At 46.5% G+C, this 13,774-nt stretch overlaps 1 protein-coding gene across 1 annotated transcript in view; it reads right to left on the bottom strand.

Moving 5' to 3' along the window:
- ALX4 (ALX homeobox 4) overlaps positions 1-13,774 on the bottom strand; it is a 177,866-nt gene that overhangs the window by 65,588 nt on the left and 98,504 nt on the right. The window contains exon 2 of the mRNA XM_069221797.1: positions 3,581-3,888. Within this exon, the coding sequence (XP_069077898.1) occupies positions 3,581-3,888 (308 nt within the window). The remainder of the gene's footprint in view (positions 1-3,580; positions 3,889-13,774) is intronic.

Raw genomic sequence — 13,774 nt, 5'->3', positions numbered from 1 at the left:
TAATGGAGCCACAAAGGGGTGCAGCATCAGGTGACCTCTAAAAGACGCACCTGCCCGCCCTGTGCTCCAGAATGCTTGGTCAGCAGCTCCCACCAGGATCCACAGAGCGCCCAAAGCTGTGAATAGACTTGGTTAAGCCAACTGCAATGTCTTATGTTATGTTGTTATTTATGTATTGTTATATCACTGACATTTGTGCATCGCACTGTCCGTCATTAGTAGCTCCATGCAGTAGACTGGAGCACAACTCTTAGCAGGAGTTTTGTTATTTTATAAGTATTTACTTTCTTGCAAAACTGGTGTGGGCATGCAACAACGTATTCCATCCAGGAAGGGAGTAAAGGCGTAGAACTCAGAGGTCTGGAGAGCTCAGGCTCTGGGGTCCGTGTAATGTGAGATTTCTAGATCCCCAGTTCAATCATAACAAAGTCCATCCAGATGGGTCACGACATTTCTTGATTCATCTGGATGAACTTTTTCATGACTGAATTGTCTTCTTGCTCTTAACATGGATATTTTCACAATGCCCTAGTGATTATTTAGGTAGCGCTCCCCATGTTCATTTTTTCTTGACCTCTCCAGACCCTGCAGTCTAACCTCTTGTTTTCCTTTTACCTGTGTCACTGGAGTGAGGCTTACCGGCCTCTCGCTTTTTAAAGGTTCCTCTGCTGTGTACGTGACTCTCCCTTGGCCTACATCAGATTGCTGTGGAGTGCTGCGCAGGGTCTATGCGTGCCTGGAGAGGGAGCCATTCAGGGATAGTGCAGTGCTGAGCAGTGCGTGCATGGTGTGGGCATGTGCTGGAGATGCCTGTGCCTATGAGTGGTGCAGTACCTGAAGGATGTAGGACTGTACTGCAGGATAAGTGCACATGCTGGTTGTATGTGTACCCATGGGTGGTACAAAACATGAAGGATGTAGGACTGTACTGCAGGATAAGTGCACATGCCGGTTGCATGTGTACCCATGGGTGGTACAAAACATGAAGGATGTAGGACTGTACTGCAGGATAAGTGCACATGCCGGTTGCATGTGTACCCATGGGTGGTACAAAACATGGAGGATGTAGGACTGTACTGCAGGATAAGTGCACATGCCGGTTGCATGTGTACCCATGGGTGGTACAATACATGAAGGATGTAGGACTGTACTGCAGGATAAGTGCACATGCCGGTTGCATGTGTACCCACGGGTGGTACAATACATGAAGGATGCAGGACGCAGGACTGTACTGCAGGATAAGTGCACATGCCGGTTGCATGTGTACCCATGGGTGGTACAATACATGAAGGATGCAGGACTGTACTGCAGGATAAGTGCACTTGCCGGTTGCATGTGTACCCACGGGTAGTACAATACATGAAGGATGCAGGGCGTGCATATTAGATGCACATCCTGGATGTACTGTGAATGGTGCAATACATGAAGAATGCACCGCATGCATGGTAAATGGATATGAGGAGTATGTTTCTGCTGTACAAATGGTGCTCTTTGATTCAGTGTGAGGTCACGGGGAAAGGATCTGGGCACCTCTCAGGAAGGAGATGGGGCTGATAAGAGATTCATAAAGAGTAGGGTTAGGAGCTCTGGGCTAACCTCTTAAGATACATATCACTGTGACTGACATCCAGGTGTGAACTCTAGTCGCTCCCACAGCCTGTGTTGTGATGATCAGCTTAGGAGACACCCCTGCTGTGACAGAAGGCATTTCAAGAGGAACAGAGATCAGAGGAACATGCACTTCAGAAGAAGCAGAACCCCAACATAAAACTTCAAAGACTCAGACCCAAAATCACAATTGGGCCCATATTTATACTTTTTTAGCACTGCATTTGCGCTGCTTTTGCGTCCAAAAGCACCACAAATGCGGCACTAAAAAAGTATAAAAATGGGCCTTGGTGTCTGGAAATGGCCAATAAGAAGAGGAGGTTGAGACAGCAAAAATGTTAATCTGCCAAACAGCTAGACGGGCTGTGTGAGGAGGGGAGCTCTGTAAGACTTCTGCCTAAAGACTGCCGTGGGGTAAGGGCTGAAGCCTAGTATGACAGCTGTACAGCAACCCATATGCAAGGACAGGCTGCTGAGAATACTTCTGCCCTGTGGAGCGGGTCGAAGCCCATAGACTGTGAGTGATAGTTACCCATAGGTCGCTGGGAGCAACTAGGACTGTGACTGGTCCAACCCATTTGATGGAGTGAGAAGCGGTCGGAGCATCCTCACCCTAGTTTGAGATCGAGGACCGGTGCGTTGGAATCACCTCCCCTTCCCCATTTGACACCGTGGAGACACTTACCCTGCAGGATGAGTGCAGGAAACCTGTGATCGCTGTCGGACGTGACCCTGAGGGGGGGACAGCCTGCCTGCCTAATGCAGCCACTGAGTCCGTGTAGAGCGACTCACCTAATAGGGACCTGAGCCACTGCGCGTGGCGACCGACGGGGTGTACTTCAGGACTCTGCACACTTCACTCGCAGGTAAAACATGTCTCGGGACGGTTGGCCCTGGGGGAACTTGCTGCTGAGAGCGCTGCTGCGAGAGAATACTTTTGGCTTGAATTTAAGAGTCAGAGGGGACACTTCAGACAAAAGCTGCTAGTAGGGCATTTCCTGGATGTTGCCAACAGTCAAAAGGGAATAACCACTTTTGCTAATGCGAGGAGGGAATGGGACAGGGAATAGTCATTGAAACACTTCACCCCCAACCTTAAGGGGAATTGTGTTATAGTTTGTAAATGTCATATATTTCCTTTGTGTGGTGAGTGGTAGAAATGAAACACTTCTTTTTTGTAAAAGTGGGTGTTTGGCTGGACATTGACTTAATGCTGCGCGCCTTTTGAGTTGGGAGCCAGTGGGAGCCTTGGAGTGCTCCAACACCCTTACTACTGAGAGTCAAGTGCAGAAGTGGAACTTGGCCCAGTTGCTCAGAATCCACAGTAGGCCGGGTCCTGAGAGAAGCCGTCTGGAGCAATTTTGATGGGATGGAGGCCTTTAGAGTCCAAGATCTTCCTCATTTGTGGTGTAGAGGTGTCTACACAGGTCAGGCTGTCTAGAGAGTGTGAAGAGAAATGCAAAGAGAGATTAAACTGCAGACAGTGTGGAAGGACAGAATTCAGGGAGATAAGATTCTGCGGACAGGGACAGAGTTTGAGCCACCAGAAGCATCTACAGTCTCACGGTGGGAGTGCTCGAAGTACCAGAGTCTGCATATTCCAGAGAGATTGGGCCCTGCGGTGGGACATGGGGAGAGTGCTCAACGTGGCAGAATCCGCAGCCGGTGTAATGGTACCATTATGATACCAGATTTAGCAGCAAGACTCATCCAGGGAAAGGAGGTAGCAGCTAGTGTGAAGTAAAGACTCTGCTAGAGTACATGGTCACTTACCTGCAGGGGCGTCCCTTCAGTGACCCCCCAGACTTATGCATGTCTGTGAAAGACCACACCCCACATTTTGTGTTGCGGGCCCATCATTTTGTTCTTATTTGAGAGATGCAGAAGCACGTGCCATTGATCTAGAGACTCCACCCCAGTCCTGAGGCCCAAACCCACACCAAGTGGTTCCCTAGCTGTGCGTGGGACTTACCTGCACGCGAGCTTCTGTAAGGTCTGTGCGCATGGCCAGCTGCTCCCGCGCGTACACGTCGGGGTAGTGCGTCTTCTGGAAGACCTTCTCCAGCTCCTCCAGCTGGTAGCTGGTGAAGGTGGTGCGGTTGCGCCTCTTCTTGCCCTTGTTGCTCTCCGACTCGCCCTTCTCCATGGGGCTGGGCAAGTCTCCGCTGGCCCTGTCCTGGGACCCCGTCCCCCCGGAGTCCTTCACCGTGAGGTAGCTACTGTCCATCCCTGAGAGGTCACTGCTCGGAGTCAGCTCGGAGTCCAAGGAGCTCTCTTTGGCTGCAGGTGAGAGAGAAAAGGGGGAGGTTTAGGAATAGTTTATGGCCTGAGAAAAGGTTCAGAGCTTCTGCCCAAAAGATGCCCGTGTAAATGTGCAAAACAAACCCTAATACCACTTTGTCACTTTTATCACCTACAGATTTCATGCTTTGAACAACAACTTCTCATCATGAAGAACTTACAGATATCTGTGCACAAGCTTCGATGGTATGTGCCTTATCCTAACTTAAAGTTGAAAGAAAAAAAACACATAGGCCCATATTTAAAGGAAAATGACGGCGCGCAACGCTGCGTCAAAATTGGCAGCACCGCTCTCCGTCATTTTCACAATGCAGGGATAAGCTATGTTTTAATGAATATGGCACAGCCCTGTGTTGTCCCCTGTGTTGGCGCTAAATTTGGCTGCCAACGCAGGCATCCTTGCACCATCGTGCAAGGATGTCCACGTTGAGGGGTTGGGTGTGATTGTTTATGTGCAGGAAGGCATCCCTTCCTGCACATAAACAGTCACTAATGGCGATTTGGCAGAATGCAGCACACACAGAAGTACCAAAGCGTAATTTTCAAATGATTGTTTATGTGCAAGAAGGGACACCTTCCCGCACATAAACAGTCATGTCTGGCATTTTGCTCTTTGTATACGTGCTGCAGAATGCAGCACACATAGAAAAAGCAAAAAACAAGGAGAAATAAAAGTATTCCTCCTGGTTGCGCCTTGCTATGCCACCCCTGGGGTGGCGTTAGATTTTGACGCTGCCTCAGGTTTACAAAAACTCAGAAATCATAAATCTGAGGCAGCGTCAAAATGCAATGGGTGTTGTTGTGCCACGACCACAGCAACACCTATTGGACGCCCCTTCCACGCAAAGGGCTGCGTGTGAAGGGATCATATTTACAAGGTGGCGCTAAGCCACAAAAAGTACCTTATCGCCACCTTGTAAATACGGCGCAGGGCAAAGCGCCACCGGAGCATCACGTAAAGTGACGCTTCAATGCGCTAGGGGCTCTTAAATATGCCCCTTAGGGTATCGAGAGGGGGGAAGAAGTAGAGTGAGTAGACTCCTCAACTATAATAATAATAATACTAACGCTACACTACTACTAATCATTATATAAATACTAATAATACTACTCTTCTACTAACAATACTAATAACAATGCTATACTAGTACTACTAGTAACACTACCCCCTACTAATAAAATTATACTAATACTTCTCTACAACTAATAATAATACTAATGATGCTACCCTACTACTACTACTACTAATACTTCACTATTAATACTACTAATTATAATGCTAATAATAAAACACTAGTAGTAATAATAATGCACTACTACTACAATTACTAATACTAATAATACTACACTCCCAGTAATACTAATTATAGTACACTACTACTAATAATGAAAGACCTCTATTACTATTTATACTACTAATACTACACTATTAATAATAATACTAATAATACAACTAATAGTAATAAGAATTATACTATAGAACTACTAATAATAAGAATAATACTCTACGCTACCACCAATAAAACAATATCTCTAATAATACTACACTACTAATAATACTAATACTAGACTAATACAACTAATATTAATAATAAGAATACTACACTACGTCTAATAATAATAATTCTACACTAGGACTACTCATAATAATACTAAACTACTACTAATAAGGATAATACTACACTACTACTAATAATAACAATGCTACACTACTGCTACTATTAATAATACTACACTACTAACAATAATAATGTTACACTAGTAATAATACTACACAACTAATAGCAATAATGCCACACTACTACTAATAATAAGGATAATACTACACTACTACTAATAATAATGCTACACTACTCTTACTATTAATACTACTATACTACTAATAATAATAACGCTACACTCCTGTTACTATTAATAATATTACACTACTAATAATAATATTGCTACACTACTACTAATAATAATAATACTACACTACTACTAATAATAAGGATAATACTGCACTGCTACTAATAATAATGCTACACTACTTCTAATAATAATGCTACACTACTGCTACTATTAATGATACTACACTACTAATAATAATGCTATAGTACTAATAATAATAGTACTACACCACTACTACTAAATAATACTCATAATACTACATTGCTAATAATAATAATGCTTCACTACTTCTACTTATAATACTCATAATACTACACTGCTAATAAAAAGGCTTCACTCCTACTACTGCTACTACTCATAATACTACACTGCTAATAAAAATGCTACATTACTACTACCGATAACAATGCTACACTACTAGTAATAATAATACTACACTAGTACTAACGAAAACGATAATAATTGGCAATAATAAAACTCTGCTCCTTACTTCGCCCCCACACCCCATTCTCTCCGTGTGTGGCCCCGGCATGAGGGGTCCCATCTAGGGCAGCTCACCCAGCCTTTAACGTGCACAGCCCGTCCTCTGTCATCGGGGGGGTGGGACACAGGGATACCAGAGCAGGAGAAGACTGAGCCTGTCTGCAGTCTGTGAAGATACGAGTACTAATCCTACCCATAATCCCACTGCACCGGCAGTGCCCCCATGATCAGGCAGGGCCTGGAACGTGTCATAGACTCAGAAACTCAGGTGGATTTGGGAGTGATAAGAGACTTCCTCTCACATTTGTCAAAACTCACCATTTGAAGACGTGGGCCTTCTTGGCGCTATGTCACAGTACCCATAGGAACTGAACACCTAATAGACATGGGCCTTCTTGGCGCTATGGAACAGTACATGTAGGACTGAAAACATAATAGACATGGGTCTTCTTGGTGCTGTTATGTCCCAATACACGTATGAACTGAAAACCTAATCCAGCTTTTAAATCAGTCAGCACATTTTTATAGACAATACATCAAATATTTTATCGTTTCCTTCTATTCAACTGACGACAAAAATTATTTTGAAGTCAGACACTTTCATGCAAAGTGATACAACTACTAACAGGAATTCGGAAAATTAAAAAGAAAAATTAAGGACAACTTAACTGACTCTGAATAAATAACATTACTATATAACAAGTCATGTCACATGTATTGGACTCTGGGAATTCCCGAGGCTCATGTACCAGAATGGTGGGAGAATCTTGGAATGTATTATGAGGTCAAATGTTTCCTTTTGCTTTTCCCTTTTTGGTGAAAATCCTAAGAACCATGTACCTCTATCATTAAAAGTATGAAATCCTTTGTCTAAAGTTCTATAAAAGGATGTGAGTTCTTTATGCTGGAGAGACGCCCTTTTTCCTTTCTTAGAGGAGAATCCACCCTGGATTGTCATTCCTGTAGGTGGTGACATTTGACTGACATGACACCACTGAACACTCCTGTGACTGAAGACAAGGGACTGACATGACATCACTGACACTCCTGTGACTGGTGACAAGAGACTGACATGACACCACTGACACTCCTGTGACTGGTGACAAGAGACTGACATGACACCACTGACACTCCTGTGACTGGTGACAAGCGACTGACATGACACCACTGACACTCCTGTGACTGAAGACAAGCGACTGACAAGGAACCGCTGAACACTTCTCTTACTGGGGACATTCACAGCCTTCTACTTGTATCTTATGTGATTTTATTGTGCGTGGTACACCCTTGCTAAGAAAACATAATCGAGATTCTGGGAAAATATAGGCCCATATTTATACTTTTTTAGCACCACATTTGCGGCATTGTGTGACGCAAAAGCTGCGCAGACTTACAAAATACAATTGGCTCATAGTTATACTTTTTGACGCAAACCAGCGCCGGCACTGGTTGGGGTAAAAAAAATTACCGCCGTCTAACGCCATTCCTATGCACCATGCGGGCGCCTTATTTAAGGATTGACGTTAGCCGGCGCTGCGGGCTGGTCAGAGTAAAAAAAAAATACTCAAACCAGGCAGCGCCGGCGTAGGGGAAAATGGGGGTTGTGCGTCAAAAAATGGTGCAAGTCAGGTTTGAGTCAAAAATCATGGCTCAAACCGTACTTGCGCCATTTTTTGACGCACAACCCCCATGGAAATGACTCCTGTCTTAGCAAAGACAGGAGTCATGCCCCCTAACCCAATGGCCATGCCCAGGGAACTTCTGTCCCCTGGGCATGGCCATTGGGCACAGTGGCATGTAGGGGGGCCCAAATTAGGCCCCCCATTCCACTTTAAAAAATTAAAAAATAATACTTACCTCAACTTACCTGTACTTACCTGGGATGGGTCCCCCCATCCATGGGTGTCCTCCTGGGGTGGGAGAGGCTGGCAGGGGGTGTCCCTGGGGGCAAGGAAGGGCACCTCTGGACTGCTTCCATGGTCTGAGATCATGGAAGTGAGCCCACAGGTCCCTTAACGCCTGTCCTCACCCAGGCGTTATAAAACGGCGCACATCAGGCTGTGCGCTGTTTTTTAAGGCCAGCCCCCTCCTGTGCGTCAAAATGACTCAGGATTATAAATAAGGCGCACAGGCCTTAAAGTCATTTTTTGGACGGGAACGCCTACCTTGCATGTCTTTAACGCAAGGCGGTTTCCCCCATCCAAAAAATGACGCACAAGGAGGTTTTTTGACGTCCGCGGGGTCGGGCGTCATAGTTTAAATATGGGGCAAGGTTTGCGCTGAATGTGCGTCAAACTTTTTGATTCACATTCGGCGCAAACAGAGTATAAATATGCCCCAATTGTGTTTTGTACGTTTGCGTCGATTTTGCGTCAAAAAACAATGCAAATGCGGCGCTAAAAAAGTATAAGTATGGGCCATAGTTTGCAGAATTTCACCAAAAACCTTCCTGTTAGTGACAGCGATCACGCTCACCGGCAGGTGCAGTGGCACCGGGACCCAGAGGCCAGAGGGGGGGCACTGACCCCTGATCAAGGCTGCATTTTACCACCTAAGCAACAGTTGGGGTGGGTTTGCATTTTCCTTGCTTGCACACAGCCCATGCCTTTCTCAATAATACTTCGGCTTGTTGAATGTGTGTAATTACGACGCCTTATTACGTCTGTTTGTTTTTAAATGTCCTTTCCCATCTGGTAGCCGAAGGACGCCTTCTCACCCTGACTGCTTTGCACATGTTGTGGCTCTTTGTGGGACAAGCGCCTCCCCCCTCATCTTTCTGCCAAGTACAGAACCAGGCGTGGACAGGCTCATGGGGGAGAAGATGGCCCAGTGGGAGGCAGCCAGACAGGCCAGAACCTTCCTGTCTCTTTATCTCGTGAATGCCAAGGCTGCCCAGTCTTTATTCCACCCATGTCTCCTTCTTCCACCACTGCACACTTCCTGTCTCTTCTTCTCGTGAATACCACGGCCGCCCAGTCTTTATTCCACCCATGCCTCCTTCTTCTACCACCCACACTTCCTGTCTCTTTATCTCGTGAATACCAAGGCTTCCCAGTCTTTATTCCACCCATGCCTCCTTCTTCCACCACCGCACACTTCCTGTCTCTTTATCTTGTGTATACCAAGGGTGCCCAGTCTTTATTCTACCCATGCCTCCTTCTTCCACCACCCCACACTTCCTGTCTCTTTATCTCGTGAATGCCAAGGCCGCCCAGTCTTTATTCCACCCATGCCTCCTTCTTCTACCACCCACACTTCCTGTCTCTTTATCTCGTGAATACCAAGGCCGCCCAGTCTTTATTCCACCCATCCCTCCTTCTTCTACAACCCCAGAATTCCTCTCTCTTTATCTGGTGAATACCAAACCTGCCCAGTCTTTATTCCACCCATGTCTCCTTCTTCCACCACTGCACACTTCCTGTCTCTTTATCCTGTGAATACCAAGGCCGCCCAGTCTTTATTTCACCCATGCCTCCTTCTACCACCCCACACTTCCTGGCTCTTTATCTCATGAATGTCAAGGCTGCCCTGTCTTTATTCCACCCATGTCTCCTTCTTCCACCACTGCACACTTCCTGTCTCTTCATCTCGTGAATACCACGGCCGCCCAGTCTTTATTGCACCCATGCCTCCTTCTTCTACCACCCGCACTTCCTGTCTCTTTATCTTGTGAATGCCAACGCCGCCCAGTCTTTATTCCACCCATTCCTCCTTCTTCTACCACCCACACTTCCTGTTTCTTTATCTAGTGAATACCAAGGCCGCCCAGTCTTTATTCCATCCATGCCTCCTTCTTCTACCACCCACACTTCCTGGCTCTTTATCTCATGAATGTCAATGCTGCCCTGTCTTTATTCCACCCATGTCTCCTTCTTCCACCTCTGCACACTTCCTGTCTCTTCATCTCGTGAATACCATGGCCGCCCAGTCTTTATTCCATCCATGTCTCCTTCTTCTACCACCCCACACTTTCTGTCTCTGTATCGCCTAAATGCCAAGGCTGCCCAGTCTTTATTCCACCCATGCCTCTTTCTTCTACCACCCCACACTTCCTGGCTCTTTATCTCATGAATGTCAAGGCTGCCCTGTCTTTATTCCACCCATGTCTCCTTCTACCACCTCACACTTTCTGTCTCTTTATCTCGTGAATGCCAAGGCCGCTCAGTCTTTATTCCACCCATGCCTCCTTCTTCTACCACCCACACTTCCTGTCTATCTCTTGAATGCCAAGGCTGCCCAGTCTTTATTCCACCCATGCCTCATTCTACCACAAACACTTCCTGTCTATTCCGTGAATGCCAAGGCTGCCCAGTCTTTATTCCACCCATACCTCCTTCTTCCACCACCCCACACTTCCTCTCTCTTTATCTTGTGAATGCCAAGGCTGCCCAGTCTTTATTCCACCCTTGCCTCCTTCTTCTACCACCCCACACTTCCTCTCTCTTTAGCTTCTGAATGCCAAGGCTGCCCAGGCTTTATTCCACCCGTACCTCCTTCTTCAGCCACCCACACTTCCTGTCTCTTTATCTCGTGAATGCCAAGGCTGTCCAGTCTTTATTCCACCCATGCCTCCTTCTTCCACCACCCCACACTTCCTGTCTCTTTATCTTGTGAATGCCAAGGCCACCCAGTCTTTATTCCACCCGTGCCTCCTTCATCCATCACCCCAGACTTCCTGTCTCTTTATCTCGTGAATGCCAAGGCTGCCCTGTCTTTATGCCACCTGTGCCTCCTTCTTCCACCACCCCACACTTCCTGTCTCTTTATCTTGTGAATGCCAAGGCCGCCCAGTCTTTTTTCCACCCGTGCCTCCTTCTTCCATCACCCCAGACTTCCTGTCTCTTTTCCTTGCCAGTGCCAGGCTACCTAGTCTTAATTCCACCTCATGCCTTTCTCTTCCACCACCCTACACTGCATTCTGCAGCACACATTGAAAGAAGAAAATGCCTCCAGGGGTTGTTTTTGTGCAGGAAGGTGCTCCTTCCTGCACAGAAGCAATCCTGTCTGCAACGCAGACATCCTTGCGCCATGGTGCAAGGGTCCCTGCATCGGCGCTAGGCAGCCCATTGTGCGCCAGCGCAGAGGGAGAGGACAGAAATACGCCGTGTCTTGCAGGTCACTTGCTGTGCTGCCCTACACCACGGGGCTTGTAAATAAGCCCACATATGCTTTGCCCCAGATTACAACATATAGATGTCTCTTTGCCTCAGATTTTCTGCACATGGACTACAGGGAATGATGAAAGTGGAAACTCTAGGAAGTGAAAATGGCTCTTAGAGCACAGTATACGTCTGGTTACTGCTGCTACCTTCATGGTCCCTGAGACCAGGAGCAGTAGGGCAGTGCCATGGGTACCAAAGAGCAAGCCAGTGATAGCCTACCTATCACTGAACCCATGGGCCTATGAGGAAATGACCTACAGGATAATCTGCCTCTTGCTTTATGATCAGTGCAGCAGGCCCTATATATGCTTCTCTGCCGGACCCTAATAACCGGTGCCAAACACACCTCTCTGGACTCTTCTACTCAAGGCTAAAGGATCCATATGCACCTCTGCAGCACCCATAACCTCCTACAGGGCCCTAATAATGGTGATAAAAATTCCAATACAACTCTTTGCAAGACCCATGTACTCAAGGCTAAAGTACCCATATACACCTCTTTGCAGGACCCTAATAATTGATGCCAAAACAAAACAATTCACCTTACTGCAGGACCCCCATACTCAAGGCTAAAGGACCCATACACACCTCTTTGCAGGATACATATACAAACCTCTGCAGGGCCCATATACCTAAGGTTGCAGACATCATATATGATTCTCTGTAGGACCCTTATAAGCAAGGCTTAAGGACCCATATGCAGTTCTCTACAGGTCCCATACACACCTCTCTGCAGGATCCATAAACCCAAGGCTGCAGGGTTGATATGCATCTCCCTTCAGGACCCTTATACACAAGGTTAAAGGGCACATATTCACCTCTCTTTAGGGCCCATGGGCACCTCTGTGCAGGACCAATATAAGCCTCTGTGGAGGACCCATAGATATTGATTTATCAAAAAAATAGTACATTTGCAACCATAGAAAGTACTCCTTGAATGGGTGCAAATTGACTGCTTTTTGAAATTCGCAAACATCAGCAGTGGTAGGCTTGGAAACCTGCACCAGTCTCAGGTTCCAGGTGCACGAATGGCCATCAGACACCCAAAAGGTGATGGGGTGAATGCCCACAAGTAGTCTAACCAGTGGCAGTCCAGCAGGGTGGCATTCTAAACTATCGATTTACAATCACCGTGCCACTCTAGACAGAGGCCCACCGAATGCGAATCAGTACTGACCCTACTCTTCATGGGAACCTTGGTCATCTCACTTGACATGACTTGACTTTAGTTCTGATGAAGCTGAAGGCCAAATTGAGAAAATTATTAATGTTGCACAGTGTAAGTGCATAACTGAAATCTTGGTGAATAACTGGAATATTATAAATTGTGTTATGTGTTTTTTTCTACCAGAAATGCACATCCATTCAAAGTTCTAGGGTCTGGTGAACGTATCTGGCCTCGCAGAAAGCATTGAAGCTCCGATATTCATTGCTTTTACCCCGCTGAAGTGTATGCCTTTTATCCACCCAAGAAGAATAAAAGGCAGAGCTGGACCTGCGGATAATATAAGTGAGCCGAAGGTTACATACACAATAGTTATATCCGTTATATCAGGCACTCAGCCTACTTTGCTAATTGCCTCTAAATTGTTCGAAGGTCTTATGAATTTACCCAATAATTTGCGAATTATGTGCCTGTCAATGAGTGGAGGAATTACAGAAATAGCACGAAACCGAAAAATCTGACCCCTGCTTCCTAAATACCCCCTGGGGGGATGTGAAGGAAATGAAAAAGGTTTTCTCTGGGACCAGCTGGGAACTCCGTGCAACTTCAAGTAAGAAAAATATTTATTTAAATTACTCAAAAATGGCCCCACTTTTAAAACCTTTCCCTGAAGAATCCCGAAAAACATTTCAGAACATGATTCCATTAACCCCCTTGCCCTGATTTAAAAGGACATATTTCAGCAGCGGGCCTTCTGGCGAAAACTAATAAATATAGCAGCTGTAATCTGGGGCAGCCGCGCTGAATGTGTCAGGTCTGTTTATCCTCAGTGCAGGCCCAATCTGAAGTGCTGGAGCTGCAGAAGTGCACTCTGCCTAGCGCCTCGATAGTCCCTACGCAGTGCAAGCCCGGCAAGAAGTGCTCGAGCTGCAAAAGTGCACCCTGCCTAGCGCCTCGATGGTCCCTCTGCAGTACAAGCCCGGCAAGAAGTGCTGGTGCTGCACAAGTGCAACCTGCCTAGCGCTTCGATGGTCCCCCCGCAGTGCAGGCCCAATAAGAAGTGCTGGAGCTGCAGAAGTGCACCCTGCCTAGCGCTTCGATGGTCCCCCCGCAGTGCAGGACCGGCAAGAGGTGCTCCAGCTTCAGAAGTGCACCCTGCCTAGCG

This window comes from Pleurodeles waltl, chromosome 3_1 (genome assembly GCF_031143425.1).
Source record: "Pleurodeles waltl isolate 20211129_DDA chromosome 3_1, aPleWal1.hap1.20221129, whole genome shotgun sequence".
In the NCBI taxonomy this organism is placed as follows: Eukaryota; Metazoa; Chordata; class Amphibia; order Caudata; family Salamandridae; genus Pleurodeles; species Pleurodeles waltl.
This window is presented reverse-complemented; position numbering and strand designations above follow the sequence as displayed.